The sequence below is a fragment of the Miniopterus schreibersii genome (genome assembly GCF_964146895.1).
Source record: "Miniopterus schreibersii genome assembly, chromosome: 3".
NCBI lineage: Eukaryota > Metazoa > Chordata > Mammalia > Chiroptera > Miniopteridae > Miniopterus > Miniopterus schreibersii.
Genome location: NC_138103.1, coordinates 76,508,359 through 76,526,296, shown reverse-complemented (window position 1 = coordinate 76,526,296; position 17,938 = coordinate 76,508,359). Strand labels below are relative to the sequence as shown.

Here is a 17,938-nt window from a genome sequence, read left to right as displayed (position 1 = left end):
AGCAAGAATAGCTCCCTGAACAAGCTCAGGTCGGGATGACTGTGTCTACATTTGGTTATTTATACTATTTTGCCTGATTTTATCTTTTTACTCAGTTTTCTCAGTTCTTAGAAATAAAATTATGGGTTCTCACTAGTAAGCAACTAAACATCCTTAGCTTTAAATGATTTTGCTATCACAAAGTAGATTAAAACATGTGAGTATAATTTTTTTTGAATATAGCAATATAGTTACTAGAAATAATTCATGAACTCCAGCAAAACCTTAAGCAAACAAGACATGAACCATCTGAAAGGGATGGTGGTTTAATTGCACTTTTAATTGCCTTCATTAATAAAAAAATCACTGTTATACAGTTGTGTTATTTAAGGATTCATTAAATGGTTTAAGTTATAGCAATTAAAAATTTTCAGAAAACTTGAAAAAGTGAAAGAATTATACATAATTCTACTATCCAAACATTGCTATTGCACATTTTTAAAAAGATTGCCTATTATGACATTTTAGAAGTGAAAAAGCCCTTACCGATAACACTAAAAATTCATTAAGTAATTTACTTTATAGATATTGTGTTGAGTATTTTACAAGCCTGGTATTATTTCAATCTCTTACCAACCTTATGAGGTGGGTACTCTTGGAAATGTCATTTAGGAGGAAACTCAGCTTGGAAAATTTCAGTGACTGGCCCAAGGCCATTCATTTAGTAAGAGGAGGAGATGGGGTTTGAGCTGGAGCCTATCTTTATACAGCCTAGCCCTCCAATTTTACCAACTGGAAAAAAGAAGCCTAGAGAAGTTAAATTAGTTGCCCAAGGCACTAGAGCTAATCTGACATTTTTTTATTATTTTTTTTATAACCTTTCTGGACCACTCCTATTCCAATATTTAACATTTCTTATTAACAGTCAGTGTTGGCTTGAAACCTGTCTCATGCTCCAAATCAGTTTTATTCCAGTCTTTTCGAAGTCTGTCTACACCAGAGGATCTCAACTTTTCCTGGAGAAATACTGGGCCCAGATTTTTTAATTCAATTGATCTGGCATGCAGCCTACAATAAAAGCTTTCTAGGTGATCTTAATGTGTAGCTAGAATTCTGGTCATCAACCATTTTATATATATTTCAAAATGCTTTAGATCATTTTATCACCTTCTAGTATTTATGTCATATAGTTAAAGTATTCTCATGGTGTATATACCTAAAAGGAACAAATAAACACAAATACATCACTTGGTTAAATCTTTGTACAAATGACATGTTAAAAAAGGAAGGAGTACATAAAGCATGAGGCTGAATTGGAATATTCAATTTCAAGCACTGATCATGCACCTAATTATACTAAATGTAATTTAATCCATGAAATAGCCTTCTGCTTCTAGTGCTATGTCAGTTAAGAAAGTATGGTCCCATTTAAATGTCACTTAGGTAATTTGCAATTTGGAACAAAGAAACTCTTCAGGTCTAGAGCTTATAAGAAACAGACCAATATGGCCAAGGCCACATTTTCTAGAATTGCTTCTGAATTGCTTGAATGAACCACAGAATTTGCATTTGTACTTGTGTTTGATTGAAGACTAAATTAAGAACCAGAACTAATCCCCCAAATTAAACTTTCAAATAAGAAACCTGCCCATGTACCCAACTGTGCTTACCTGAGCAAATGGAGTCACAATCAAGTCATCTCCATGTCTGAAAAAGAAACCAAACCCAGGGTTAGAGGTTACGGATAACTCTACGGCCGCTGTTGATCAATATTAAGTGGTGAGGTCCACATCCACAAATTCCCAGAGAATTACAGTCATTCCACCTTTACTCTTCAGCACATGTTCTTCCCAGCCACAGGGGTGGAAACATGTCTTCGGGGATGTTAACCACTGTCCAGCTCCCCGGTAAAAAGCGGGGCTTCTAGATCATCAGCCAAGGTCACTTGCTGATTAAGCACAGAGACTATGCACCAGGAGAAAGAGTCAAGCAGCGGGCCTGAGCCTGACGCTGGGCCTCGCTGTAGGTTTCAGGAAAGGGTGCTGTGCAAGGAGCAAGCGACCGCAGTGGCTTTGGTGACAGGCCCTGCACCACCTAACACTTGAAGGTGATGAGCAGCGAGTGTTCTGCATCATCGTGGGAGAGTCTTGGACAGGCTGGGGACTGTAGAGGACACGGGACTGCATCATACACTAAGAAAAACCCAGCGCAACTCTTCAAGTGACTCACGTCCCAGCCGCCGTAATTAGGGGGGAATGTCACCCCGTGTGTGCTGTTGCTGCAGCAACCTCAGCTACACTGTGCCCGTGCCCAGGGATGCACGAGCAAGGTGTCAGCGTGACGCGCCTCAGGGACAGGGAGAGGCAAGGAAAGTTGTGCAACAGTCCACTCGGAGGCAAGTGTGAAAGCGGGGCCTGGGTTCTTGCGTGGTATTTTTCAGCAAGAATCACTTGTGGAGAGATTTCCAAAATCTGCACGGGACAGCTCTTGATCAAGCTGGCGGGAGCTCTTTAACCAAAAGCGAAGGCAGTTATTCCACGCAGAAAACTGGACATGACCCTCACTTAGGACCCCGCAGCTGAACCGTTCTGTCGCTCCCGAGCAACTCTGAAAGGGACCTAAGTGACCTAAAACGACACTCAGGAAGTGAGCTGCAGCATATGCGTGACGTTAGTAAACGGGTCATTACCAATAATTGGACTAGTTGTTACGGTCATCAAATTACACAGAGATCTTGAAACTCAGAGTGTGGGAACATAAAAAGCAGAAAAGGGTTGGGACACAACTGAAAGGAAACCTGTGCTTTTTTGCACCTCCTTAGTTTCAGAATTAACATTTTTCAGGGGCTCCTGTTCTTTGTTGAGATTATTCAGACAGCCAAAATTAAAGTAATATGAAATCTAGATATTTTCCCAAGGTACAGTGTTCTCTTCCATTTTATTCTTTATAATTGCCTGACTGCAAAGTTTATTTTCTAAGAATTAAGTTATCTCAACCAAGGCACATCATCCTGGAAATTAATCTCTGAAAATAAGTCTTCTAATTTTTTACATGAATTACACTGGATTTGAATCACTCTAAGCCCAAAAGGGTGTGAATGTTTGTTAAAACACTTAATTCTTTCTTTGGTGGCATTTCATTCCTAAGCACTACAGAAGATGTGTTTAGAGTACATAATATTTAAAATAATTTACCAGTCTTGCTTTCTTTCTCTGTCAAAGCACAAAGAGAGACAGTTATAATTATAGTAAAGAAGGTATTTTACTTTTTTCCAAAAATGGTTTCTGGTTGAAAAACCCAGAAATTATTTTTGCCAAATATCTCGATCGTCTCTTCTTAGTAATAGTGCAATTATTTCCAGCATTTTGGTGGCAAATGTTCTCAATAAGGACAGGTCATATACCATATCCTTCTCTTTTCAAAATTACATAATACTTGCATTATCTTTGAATATATATTGAATATGTAATTTTAAAATCTTTGTCTGAGTCTGTACCTCAATATTAAGATATCTTATCATACCCACTGTCACAAATACAATAATGCATGTAAAATATATATTATTTTGTGTGTGGAAGAAAAGGAGTATGATATAAACATATTTTAACTGTATCCTATAATTTGCTTATAATAAGAAGAAATCAGATCTGGTAGTTAAGATTCAAAGAAGATCATTCTTTGTTATATACAATTTGGCTTAAAGTATGCGTGAGTTTTAATGAATTGAGTAAATGTACCAAAAAACCCATGAGACAGGAAATGATTCTGAAACACCGCACTTAAACCACTTTCCTAAGAAGGAACATTTTTTAAAGAGGAAGCCTAGCTAACTGAAGCATTAGAAGGGATTATAATACCACACAAGAATATTGCTGTTCCTAAAATGGGAAGAGACTGTTAGGAATTCCTATAAACTGGTGAGACGCTAGATTCAAATTTGCACAGTGGCCATTGCTGGATACCTGAAATTGTACCTTCTGGTGACATGACTTTTCTGGAGAGGATTATGAAATACTGTCTTTCATTTAAATGAAAACAAACAAACACAGCAACACAAACTTTAACAAAAAAGCAACTGGGGTATGCTTTAGGAAAAAATTGCTTTTTTAAAGAATTGGAGTATTTATGGGGGGCATTTGGGGGGAGAGTGAAGGCTGGTGGGCAGGATCATACAAAAAGCTTGTTTTGACATTGTGTGTATGTGTGTATATATGTGCACGTGTGTATGTATGTGTGTATATGTATGTATGTGTGTGTGTATGTATGTGATGAGGAGACTGGTACTCCAGTAACAGTCACAGCAGAGCCAGGGCCATGCTGGTCTCTAGCCCCACGGTGTAGAAGGAAGTTAGTCACCTGCCCTGGTTTCCATGGGCTGAGAGTCACCTTCTCCAGCCCCAGTTTTTGAGGGGGGTTGCTTCTCTACACTTAGCAAGAAGAATGTGAATTACCCAGAAATTGATTTGCCAAGTATCTTGACTGTCTCATTTTAGTAGCAGTAAAATGATTTCTAGGGCTTCGGCGGCGAGTGTCCTGATAAAGGGCAGGCTCCAGGCTGCACCCCTTTCCTGCTGAGTGCCTCTGAGCCTGCCCTGCTGGGGGCGGGGGTCAGAGGCTTAAGGTGCACTACTGAATTTTCTGTTCTTTCCAAGTGCAACGACCCTAGAGTCAAGAAAAATCCCTTTGCCTTTGGCCATCCTTCCCCTACGTGTATAGCATTTACTACTTTCTTTTTCTACCCTCAGTCTTTCTGTAATAGGAAGCCAGAGACGCTGGGAAAAAACCAAAGGAGAAAAACCCAAAAGCAAACCCTCTTACAGAGGCCTCATTGGGATCCAGAAACTATTCAAGTACTTAAATGTGGAAAAGCCCCTGTCACCTTACAAAATAAGTTCGACCAACAGCAGCACCTGAAAATATAATTTTGTAAACTAGTTCGATTGTGTTGAAACACACTGGGCAGCAGCCTTTCCATGCTTTATTATTACCGAAGCAGAAGGGAAAGGAGCTGCAATGCATTAGAGGAAAGTTCATACTTTATTGAGCAAAGAACTTTAATCCTATGATACTAAGAGCATCGGTGGCCACAGAGTAGCTGCTGCCTCTGAATATCATGCAGCACAAATTTCAGCGTAAGTGGTTCTATGAACCAGCGCTCTGAAGAGGAGCCGTGGGCTGAGGCTGTGCTCTAAACCCAGCCTTGGAAAACTTTGCTCTGTGCTGCATTCCTGTTGCTGTGAAACTAGAAAGAAATTCTCCTCTGGATTTTGTCAGTAGTATTAGAAGATTGATAAACATACAGAAAATAGGTATTTTGAAATCCTGATGTCTTTCTTTCCTTAGGCTCAAAACTATCCCCCAGTTATCAATTCACCTTCGATCCACCTCTTTTAGAATTATAGGTAAACAAGTATGTTCTTATTTTTAATATGTACATAGAAATGTGTCCTGGTGCCTGGGCTATTTGACCACACCTAAGAATTAGCCACAGGAGGGACAGACCTGCTCCCCACCCTCTATGCCCATGTTCACTGAAGTACAGACATGAAATAGACAAACACACAACATAATGTACTTGGTCTTTTAAAAATTATATGTATATTTGAATGTAAAACACAAATTAACCATAGAAACTTTGAGAAATACAGAAAAATTTAAAGAACTCCCCAAAGATAACTGTTGGTAACATTTCCTGTCTGGCTGTATGTGAGCACATGTATGTTACACATGATTTGTATGGAATGCATGATTTCTTACACAATTAGAATCATGCTGTATTGTTCCATTTTATATCTTTCTTTTTAACATTAATCATACTGAATCATGAAAATTTTGCCTGCTTTTATATTTTTGAGAGAGAAAGGAGGGAGAGGGAAAGAGAAACATCAATGTGAGAGAGGAACATTGACTGACTGCCTCCTGCACCCCCCCCCCCCCCCATCAGGGATTGAGCCTGCAGCCCGGGCGTGTGCCCTGACTGGGAATCAAACCAACAACCTTTTGGTGCATGGGCCAACACCCAACCAACTGAGCTACACCACCAGGGCCTATAAAGACTTTTTAAAGATTCCAGCCTATGTTTAATAATCTTTAAAGTTTTCAAGTAGCTATCAACCCAAATGTATTAAAATGTAAGTGCTGATTCTATTTTAAAATTTAAAAAATTAAATAATTGCATGAATTACTCAGATTCATTTTAGCTCATTCATCCCTTTAAAAATAACTTAGTAAAGAAAACATGCTTATTTTGATAAAACACCCGTAGACAAAGCTAGATATTAAAATATTACAGCGCCCTGGCCGGTGTGGCTCAGTGATTAGAGTGTTGGCCCCACACACTGAAGAGTCTTGGGTTCGATTCCTGGTCAAGGGCACATACCTGGGCTGCAGGTTTGTTCCCTGGACTGGCCTGGGCATGAGCAGGAGGTTAATTGATGTGTCTTTCTCACATCGATGTTTCTCTCTCTCCGACCCACCTCCCCTTCCCCTCTACCTAAAAAGCAATGGAAAAATATCCTCAGGAGAGGATTAAAATAAATAAGTAAATAAAATACTACATGAGAAATTAGGTTCATTGAGTACTAAATTCATGGGGATGTTGAAAACTTTATGTTACTACCATTTTTAATTAAAATCACAAAACTATGGTTTCAGACAATAAAAGTATTGTGGAAAATTTTGGCTACCTAGTACATTTTGCAAAACCAAATTATATTTTTCCACAGATATCATTTTTAAAAGATGATTTATTTTTTTCTAAAATAAAAACGATGGCTCTGAGAAATTATAAATGTCACATTTAAGACTATAATGACCCCTTACAAATTACTTATGAAGGAGGCATTATGATTTTAATAAACTGCTAGTAGACAATATACTGCTAAAACAAACCAACAAAAAACAAAAATGAAAAACTGTGCTTCACTGGTTTCAGGTTAACCTGAGGATATGGCTCCTCTCTATCTCTTGGCCTTTTAATTTAGAACTACTTCCCTTGTAAATCAAGAAAAAATTAAGTAGCAACTCCATTTATGACCCCAGGGACTGAAGTTCCTGTATAACAAAGCCAATCTGAGCCACACCTGAATGCAATTTTCCTCTCTGAAACTCTTGCCACTTAGAATTAAAGGAACCCATTTAAAACGAAAGCTTAGTCCTCTGGTCAAAAGTCACAACTACTGAAATTTACATTTTGGCAAGAATACCCAGAAACATTTAACTAAGAACCAAAAATAATGTAAATTAATATAAGAGCAAAATTAAAGCAGTTCTTTCTTGTGTAAGGTAATGTCTTCCAATCTGAAATTTTTCCCTGTTAAACTCAAAGTCATTAGTATCTGTACAACAGTTTCAACAGTTTTTCTATAAGGCTAAGTATAGTTATTAATCATCATGTTGAAATGTTTACCCCATCTGAATATAAATACCTTTGTATTTATATTCCATACAAGCACAAAAAGGAGAAACCAAATTATAAGCCTTTCCTCAACTTTAACAGACAAACAAGCTAATACCCTATTCTATAAAAACAGATGAATGAGGCCCATCTAAATTCTTAACTTTATGAGGAAATGGCTCACCTTCTGTACCTTTAACCTTTTCTTTGTCCTCAAATTGTAATTTCCTAAAAGAATTGAGTGGTAGCTTATTCTAAAATCTCTTCCACTGATGCTCAGCAAAGTAGCTTAATGTCTTCTTGACTTTAGCACTGGAGCCCTTGTAATATGTTATGATTATTTTTTATTTCTTAAAACAGACTTTTAATATAATTATTTATAAAAATCTAACAAAATTATAAATAATAATGGCAGTAATAACTGCAAACAATTAAAAATTCATATAACTTTATTTTTTAACTTTTTAAATATTTTTATTTAAATATATCTATTGATTTCAGAGAGAGGAAAGGAGGAAGAAAGAGAGAGAGAAACATGAATGATGAGAGAGAATCATTGATTGGCTGCCTCCTGCACGCCCCCTACTAGGGATCGAGTCCACAACCCGGGCATGTGCCTTGACCGGGAATCGAACCTCAATCTCCTGGATCAACCACTGAGCCACGCCTGGCCGGGCAAAAATCATATAACTTTAGAAATAGATGTGACCTTAGAAGTTATTTAATCTTCTGAACTTTAAATAATTTTTTCACTTCTTATTAACATTTTAAGAATTAAAGACTGGCCTGATATTGGCCAAAAAACCCCGTAAGATCCCTCAATTTTGGCCCACGTGTGCTCATATCACATATACTGATGATAAAGCAAATGGAACTGGACTTAATGTAATATACACAAAAATTCTCTAGTCTGAAGTATAATCTGTTCTTTACCTGTCATAAAACAAAAATATAGGCTTTGTTAAAGAAGGTACCTAATGCCAATAAATAACCTTAAGTATGTCAGTTATGTGATGGCACATAAGACAATTTGTTTTCAAATATATATATATAAAAATATTTTCCAATTTCAATAAGTTAAAAATTGTTTTGCACATGTGTGTAGACACACTCACTAAGCATATTTAGTTCTTTTATTTACTAAAAGCCAATACAATAGATTTCCAGAAGTGTTGATGTCATAGATTACTGTCACATGGTTTGAGTGTTGACTCCCATGCAGGGGGAAGGAAAAAGGGGGAAGGGCTGGGTACACAGCCAGCTTTCACAATCGCCCTCACTCTATGTTCTAGGAACAGGCTCTGCTTTCACAGTTTCCCTTATTTGACAGGCCCATCCTTAGCGTCAGTGGCCCTGTCCTCTTGGTTTTTCTCCAGGAGGGGCTCCTGGGGAGAAGATTTATGGGTAGCTAGTACGACAATATTTTTAAAGATCTTCATGTGGTAAAAAGATTTGGTAGATTAAAAGGAAGTGCATGATTGAAGAGAGAGGAGCGAGAGCAGTCCGTTTATGCCTATCTACTATGTACCAGACGCTGAGCTCTACTGATACTCTGTATTTAATTCTGATGGCTCTGCATTAAACGGATGCTCATATTCCTGTTGAAGATAAGGAACTAGGCTCTGAGAACTAAAGGCTCCTTGGTGCCCATGCCCTTGGCAAGTGGCAGAGCTCAGTGATTTACAGAAGCCAAGCTGAGACTTGGTGCCTGCCCAAAAGAATGTTCATTGGTCTGTGCCAAAGCGAGAACAAACATGGACCACGGAGTGAGGTTTTTAAAAAGCTAAATTCCTTTGGAAAACTCTCTTTTATTCTGAGAATATACCCTTTCTTTTTTATTGAAGTGAAATGCCTTTTAAAAATAAAGGGACTGTGTATATTGATGGACATTTTCTTGTTAGAGTCCTTTACCTGGCAAAGTGAGCACAGCACTCAGTAACCCTAGGCCAGTCTCCCAGGTGGTTTTCAAAGGCTGACTGAGTCATGAAATCCTAAGGCGTGGAAATGGGCAGTATAGCTGGATTTAAATCCAGGCTTTAAAATACTGTTTAGTTTCCACCACACCATGCTGCTTTCTGCATGCTCAAATGGATTCAGCTATTCTGAAGCCACAAAGAAATACATATTCTAGACTCTAAAATAGCACTGTCCAAAAGAAATTTCTGCAATGATGGAAATATTCTGTGTTGTCCAGTACATTATCCTCTAGCCACATGTGGCCACTTAGCACTTGAAATGTGGCTGGTGCAACTGAGGAACTGGTTTTTACTTTTATTTAACGTTAATTCACTTAAACTAAGAAGCCACATGTGACTAATGGCTATCATGTTGACCAGTGCAGCTCTTGAGCAATCTTTACAAAACCTTAGTTATATGTCCTCCAAGAAAGACAATAATAAAAAAATAAAATAAAAAATAACCAAAAAAGTGTGCAGTCAACACATGAAATTAACTCCATGACTTAATGTAAGAGTTCTTTTTACTAACTGCCTTCCTTATAGCGTCTATAAAAATATATTTATAACTGAAAATAGTCAAGATTAGATGAAAGTTTTACTTTAATACACTTTTAAAAAATCACCCAAAGGACCTTTAGATAACATATAAATCAGAATGCTTGTGATTTTGAGGGAAAAAACCCCAAAACTAAAAACAAACAATCAAAAACATAGTAAGAATAACCAGCCAAAGAAACAAAACTGGCCGTGGTGGAAATAACAAATTTAATTTGAACTTCTCTAAGTCCCAAAGGAGGAATGGATATTGAGACATGGAAATGTGAGATCTGCACGCAGACGTGTTCTCTCTGGAAGTGAAACGATGGTCTTGGGATCATTCATAACATTTACTAGCAGACTAAGTCATTCACTGGGTTGCCTAAATGATTTCCTGCCACAGCGCAGCCTCCCACACATGCCGAGGTGCACGCAGCTGTTCTTTCTCTTTCTGCTTTTAACTCGCCTCTTTCCACGGGAGGAACGCAGGAACGAGTGCCTCGCACATGTTTAGGCACCTGCGGCAGCATATGTTTAGGCAAACCCGTAGTAGTCAGTGACAGCAATTTTTTTTTCAACCTAGGTTAAGAACAGCCCTGAAGTCTCAAAACCCTTAAGGGAGAGCTGACACAAAGCCCGAGAGAAACTGCAATAAGAAGGGATAATTGGGGACGTTTCTTCAGCAAATCTGACCAGGACCTCAAAGCCCAGTGTTTGCCAGTCCTGACCTGGTTTTTCTTGAAGGCTTTCTTTCGCTGTATTTGTGAAACACATCTTTATGTTTCATATTGCGGGGATGTAGTGAGAATGATTTACTAATACTCCCCAGCATATCTTATCTCAAGAAACACATCACATAAATGTTCCAGTAGTGGGATTAATTTTCCTTAAATGGCTTAGGAAACGATGCAGAGGACATTAAGAACAATTCAATAAGGGTCTAGCACTGACAAAAGTGATCGATGTGTAAGTGAAAATAGGGATTTATATAGAAATCTCAATATTGACTGGGTAAGCCTCCTTTTCTGCATATAATTAAAAAAAATAAAGACAGAAATGCATGATCCAAACAAAATTTTTATCTTGTTTTCATGGATCTATAATGTCTCAAATGATATCCTGGCATAAAATAGGTGCTATCAATAATTGCTAAGTGAGTAAAAAAAATGATACTCTCATTAAAAAATGCAGCCAATTAATACACTCCTAACTCACCATGCGTTTGTCTCTGGCCTCCATCTAAAGCCAAGTTGCTTCCCCTTTGGTGACGCTGGAGGAGATGACATTAGAGCTGGTCACTCACCCATTCAGCACCGTTATCACCTACGGGCTGTTCTGCACCTTCCGACTCACCCCTGTTCTCTTCTCTCCTCTCCTCTGGCCGGCAGAGGGGCTCTTCTAAGCCCTTTCCCTGTTCTCAGGCTGCCCCACCCCCTTTCCTTTACTTGTTGACGGCGATACTTTCTATCTCAATAAAAAGGCATGGACCACTAGCCAAGAATTCTGTAAACGTTTTCCCTTTGTCTCCAACTTCTATTTCCCTTTCACTGGGTTTTCCTTCTTTGCCCTTCCTAAGTAACACTGTCTCTATCACTCTCCCAAGATGAGTCTGTTTACTTGAGCTCATAATAATCCTTTTGTCAGTAGCTACAGCTCCATATTTAACACCCGCTTTCCCTCGGTTCAGGGTTCATGCATTAGAGGAAAACTCCCTTTGAGCCGAGTTCCCCTCAAGCAGCTTAGTGCTCCCTCCTCCTGCGACGTATCGCCCTTCTCAAGAGGCGCCCGAGCTCACTGCTGCTTCGCTTTCATTCCATCCCGAACTTTCCATTCCATCCCGAACTTTCCATTCCATCCCGAACTTTCCATTCCGTCCTGAACGCACCGGGCTCCTAAGGACCGCTGCACTAGGACACCCCGCCCAGTCGCCCAGTCGTCATTCATCCTAGTAGGCACAGAACGGAATTGGTTTTCTAATTTCTCTTCGTTCTCCGGACTGTTGTTTCTGCTCTCTGACCTTGTCCTTGACCTGCTGCCTGTTTTCCCGAGAGTTCCATCCTTACCATGTAAAAGCCCAAATCATTACCTACTATGTGCCATTACGGTGTCCACGCTCCATCCTGTGTTCCTCATGTCAGCATCGCCATTAGTTTACTCCTTCAGGGGCAAAGCTCCAGCATTTTCTCCGATCCCCCTTCTCCACTGACTGTGCCCCCACCACCACTCTGTAAGCCTCTTGCTTCTGGACCAGCCCCTTCATCGCAACACCGCTCCCTTGACCTGGGCCTCCATCGTATTTAACCTTCTTTATTCCTCCGAATTTCAACATAATCCACTTCCCTGCAGTAACTTTACTATGTAATCATTCAACAATAGAGTAATCAGAATGCAGTAAAAGTAGGAATTTGATCACGACAAATCCCAACTACAAACCTTTGTGGCTCTTAGGTCCCATACACTGTATTCAAATGTTCTTTCCCGTCTGCCACATTTCCCTGCTCACACCAATGACTGCCATCCCTTAACTGAGCCATGAGCTCCCTTGCCTCAGACTATGCAAACCTTGCTCCTTTAGCCTGGCTCTCCCTGGGTGGCAAACTCTCCTACTCCTCTCTCTGCTTCTATAGTTTTGTAAATGCCTCACAGATGGTGTTACTGCACTTTATTATAAAGGTCATGAGTGCAAGACCACCCCATCTGCATACTGGGAGCTTTGAATGCACTAGAGTTGCTCAGTAAGTGTTTTAATTATGTATAAATGAACAAATAAATGTCTTAAATTTTACACCCAAGAAAGTGGGATAAAAGTAACTCAGAAAAAGCCTGGCTGGCATGGCTCAGCGGTTGAGCGTCAACCTAGGATCCAGGAGATCAAGGTTCGATTTCCGGTCAGGGCACATGCCCGGGTTGCGGGCTCGATCCCTAGGAGGGGGCGTGCAGGAGGCAGCTGATCAATGACTCTCTCATCACTGATGTTTCTCTCTCTCTCTCTCCCCCTCTCCCTTCCTCTCTCTGTAATCAATAAAGATATATATTTTTTAAAAATTCAAAAAATTCTCCTACCCCTCTTTTCAAACAAACAAACAAAACACTTAGAGATAGAGTCATTGGAAGAAGGAAGTTGTTTTGGGATGAAGAAGGGTGGATGCCATTAATACAAGGAATTAATGATAAATACAGGGTGGGGCCCAAGTAGGTTTACAGTTGTGAGTACACGAAACATAGAGTTTATTCTTCTATTATTATTTATTAATTACTGTATTATTTTCCATATGAGCAACTGTAAACCTCTATGTACTAATTAACGAGTGTTAGGCAACAGTTGAACAAAAAAGTGTAAATTTCCAGGATGCAATTAAGTGCCATAGATCTGAAGCTCATTTACTAAAGATGAACATGTACTAATTAATGATTGTGAGGCTCAGTGGAGTAAGAAAGTGCGAATTTATAGAAAGTGTTTAAGTGGTTTAAGATCTGTAGGTCAACTGAAGTTGCAGGGCCAGAGATACCGAGCAATACGTTATCTGATAAAAGCTGGTAGTTGAACACATACGCAAAACAGTTTTCAAAAGGAGAGTCCAGAGGGTCAGGGGCTGTACTTCAGGGAAATGCAGTATGTTAAGGGGTGATAAGAGGAGCTGGTGAAGGAGAGGTCTGGGAGAAGGAGGGAACAGAGAACACAACAATGATAAAAGCTGGGAGATGAAAACCACCTGGTATTTCCTCTAATAACTGGCAACATGCCTTCCACTTTATGGAAGTGGCATCTATTCATTTCAAGTCTTGAAATGAATAGATTTCAGAGGTCAATGAGAATGGGAGATCGATTTCCGAACATTAAGGCAACACAACATGGTAAGGAAATGTAGAGAACAGATGTAGATCTGGGGGTGGGGCGGGAGAATGGGGAGGTATAACTTACCGAACAGGTTCCAATGCCAAAAAAGATGCCCGACTTTTGAAAGACAGTGTAGTCTTGTGCATTATTAAAGCAGACAGTGAGATGCTTTTCCCTGTAGTCCACAGGGACACAATGTAAGGCTTACCTACTGTCTTTTCCACTAACCATTTGATCTGAGATGTTATTCCATAGATTATCCGTTATTTGAAAGCAAGAACATTGTTTTATGATTTTCATATACTTCCTACAGTGCTATGAACAGGGACAGCTACACGGTAAGAGTTTAATAATTCAGTATTTGAATCAAAATGATCGTGGTTTAGTTGCTCATTCCTAGGGAGACTAGAGCATTAATTATATAATAATTTTACAAGTATTAATAATTATATAATAATTTTACAAGTGTTAATAAAATGGCAACCAAGAGCTGCATGCTGTGAAAGTGAGTAAAGTACAGTTTCATTTCTAGACCCTATTCAGACCTACTGGAATACGTTAGTGATCTGGGGAAGCCAAGAATAACCCTAGACCCTCATAGGCCCTCAAATAAGACCCTCATATAAGTTAATTCCTGTAAGATGAATTACAACCAGTCCTGAGTTTTTGAGATGGTAGCATGAGAAAATGGTGAATGCTACTGGACAAACATCTAGATGCAGAGAAGGGAAGTGGGGACTGACTCTACATACAATGGTAAGAATTACCACAAATGACAGTGCAAGTGTTGAGTGAAAATAAGGTCCTATTTAGAAGCCTCTACAACTTAGAAAGCTAAAGAACATGACAGTAAACACAGGACTGGATTGTGCTGAGAAAATGAGCTAATAATAATGTATGATCTGTGAACCCGCTCATCAGTTTTAATTATTTTCTAAGCTGTGTCATCTCTTAAATAATATTCAAGTTTGTCTAATGTTTTCTGTGCTTGCCTCCAGCGATTCATATTCCAACAATGGTTTAATTTAGGCAAAACCCACAAAGACCTCTCGAATGATCTGGAAACCAGTGCTAACATCTGTATAGAACATCAACTGAGATATATTCAAAATGCTATACACTCGAATATCACAGGGATTTTCCAACTGAGTTTAAAGCTTTTCCAAATATTAGAAAACATGAATGTGTCTGGGTAGCTAAAACTTAGGTCCAACATGAATATAAGGTAATGTTTTAAGTGTAAATGTTTCCATTAAAAATATAATTCTCACTTTTTCCAGACAATGTATCTGTGGGAAAATAAATGTTTCTTATCAAGAGTGACAGCGTACTCCAGTTAAATCAACCATTTATCTTCAGATTGTATGCTTTTCCTCACTATTCTTTTTAAACTCTAGAATGGTGGTATTATTACATCATCAACTCTAGAGATAAACTTGATTTTCTACAGAGGCTCCCTCTTGTCTCTGCTCACGCTCCTACTTACATATCACTGGCGATGGAGGAGTTCCGGGACATAGACTTTGGAGAGAGGTCATAGTCGCTGTCGGATCGGTACAGAAACGACTCCCGGCGTTGGCTGTGGACAAAGTTTGCTTGGAGAATTAGCCCAGATCCTGGGCTGGTCATGGGATCCAAGGGACTCCGTCCCGAAGATGTGCCATTGTCCACATCAAAACTATAAACGAAGTAGAAGGAATGACATCACTGTGAGTATTTGCATGTTGATATTTTAGTAAAGGGAGATTTCACACTTTAGGAACTGACAGTGGGAAAACTACAGCTGACTCCTGCTGTTAAAAAGCAATAATACTGAAATACACAAAAGTAAAAACACACACGCTGACTTTATACTCTTGTTTTCCTAACTTTGGGATACTTAATACTTTTGTTAACCAACCAGATACAAGACATAGGTCTCTCTAAACTCAACTTTAGTTAAAAGAAACCATTCTGAAAGGAATGATTCTCCTAAATACAGAATTCCTTTCAGGAAAAGAACAAATACATGGTAATTACAAATACAGAGTAATTTTGGTTCAATTCAACAAGTCCCATTGTATGCCTAATATCATTGCTTCCCCAACCTGGGCGGGCTTCTCTCCCTTTGGCCTACACTTACCCAACCACTACTTTCTATTGTGGCCACCTCCCTCCACCTCCACTGCCAATATATTAAGCCCAGGGTTCCATCAACTCTCACCCACATTATTATAACAGCCTTAAAATTAGTCTCTTGCATCTATTTTCTACCTGTACCAAGAGTGATTCTTCTTATACTAGAAATCTGACTATGTCATTCGTCACTTTAAAACCTTTCAGGAGCTCACTACTGTCCTCAGGATAAAGTCCAAATTTCTTGGCTAGACAGTCTTCATAATCCATTCTTAATTACAAATGACCATTTCCCCAGCCTCAACATTGCAGCCTTGCTCCTCAGGCATTTCAGCCCCACTCACACTGAGCCCTGTCTCAGGCTGTTGCCACCTAACCTTCAGTTCCCTGCCGGCCTAGTCAGCCCTGAGGCTTCAGGCTTCAGCTGGGAGGCGCGAGATGCCCTTCTTTGTGCTCCCAAGACACCTTCCTACTCATCGGTAGCATTCACCAGGAACAGAAATTCTCACTACTTGGCCTCCAGTCCTAGCTGTGAGCTCTCCGAGAATGGAGGCTGAGAGTTCTTAGCAGAACCGTTGCTAAGCGATTTGAATGAACGCCTGAATGAATGAAAGGCATCGCGCGGGCAATACAGATTCTAGAGTGCGGGAAAAAGCAGCGCACATGCCTGGTTTTTCACATCTAGATAAACTGTCCACAAAAGCTTTTCTAGTGAAACATCAACCAGTATTAAAATAAAGTCAACTCACATGTGTTCTTACGAGAGGAGGGTGATAACTCAGGTATGTGGTTAAAGATCGTTTAATGAATAAATAAATGAATTCAAGTTTAGCTGTTACCAACGTTTTCCCCGGTAGAACCTTTATTCAAACTACTAACCAGCTAATTTCAAACAGTACTTTATTTTCTCCATCGGAATTGTTAATAGTGTTATGACCCAAAGATTAGAAGCCGAAATGGAAAAAAAAGCTAGGGGCTGGATGTTTCATGGGGCACCTATGAACCTATGACTAAATAAGGATATTGACTCTAAATCAATCCTTCTATTTAAAATAAAAAAAGGAGGAAAAACTAATAATGTAGCTTTACCAGTCACAAACATGTCTTCCAATTTAACATTTTCTTAGAATTGTGTTACAGAGACTCTGCACTATAAAGTTTAGAACAAATACTGGTAAGTAGTTAAAATAATTACATTTTTGCAATTATATTACCTATTAAGAAAAATAATTATTAATAGGTTATGAAATGCTTAATATGGGATATTCTAGGGCCTTTGATATTTTTCTTTGCAGGTTGTAATATAACATGTTGTCCACTAGATGGAGATCATTTTCTTAAATAAGGAAAATCTATTGTAAATAAACTTGAAGACCTAAACTAGTTCTTAAGGCTCATGGCAGTATGGATGAACCTAGACTTATGCTGTCAGACAGAGAAAGACAGTATCATATGATTTCACTTATATGTGGAATCTGAAGAACAAAATAAATGAACAAACAAGATAGAAAAAGACTCATACAGACAGAGAATAGACTGATGGTTGCCAGAGGGGAGGGGAGCTGAGGGACTGGGTGTAAAAGGTGAAGGGATTAAGAAGTACAAATGGGTACTTACAGAATAGGGAATATAGTCAATAATATTGTAATAACTGTGCACAGTGCCAGGTGGGTACCAGAAATATCAGGGGGATCCCTTTGTAAAGTACATGATTATCTAACCGCTATGCTGTACACCTGAAACTAATATAGAATAATATTGAATGTAAACATTAATTGAAAAATAAAATGTAAAAAAGACTCATAAAAACAACCTCTTAAAAATTATCCAAAAATTAAAAACTCACGATTTATAGGAATTACAGAGTATCTACAAATTTATATTAATCTAAAAATACTAGTACTGTTAGCTTTACAAACAGATTGAGAATGAAGATCTAAAGATGGCCATTGATGTTTCATTACACTTTTATTTAAAAAAAACAACAAACCTTGAGAAGCCTTAATTTAATTTCCATAAATAATAATGGAAAACCTATTGTGTTAGGGTAAGGTAACAACAGTATCATTAATGGTCTGGGAAATCTCTCTAAATTTTGGTAACAAGTTTACTCAG

The 17,938-nt window shown here is 38.8% G+C and overlaps 1 protein-coding gene across 4 annotated transcripts in view; it reads right to left on the bottom strand.

Annotated features, from left to right (window-relative positions):
- The window catches only part of PDE4D (phosphodiesterase 4D), a 1,110,805-nt gene that overhangs the window by 161,815 nt on the left and 931,052 nt on the right, over nt 1-17,938 (bottom strand). For all 4 annotated transcript variants that reach the window (XM_081131077.1, XM_081131078.1, XM_081131080.1 and 1 more), the window contains 2 exons: nt 15,195-15,386; nt 1,650-1,686 (listed from right to left, as the gene is read on the bottom strand). In XM_081131077.1, the coding sequence (XP_080987203.1) occupies nt 1,650-1,686; nt 15,195-15,386 (229 nt within the window). The remainder of the gene's footprint in view (nt 1-1,649; nt 1,687-15,194; nt 15,387-17,938) is intronic.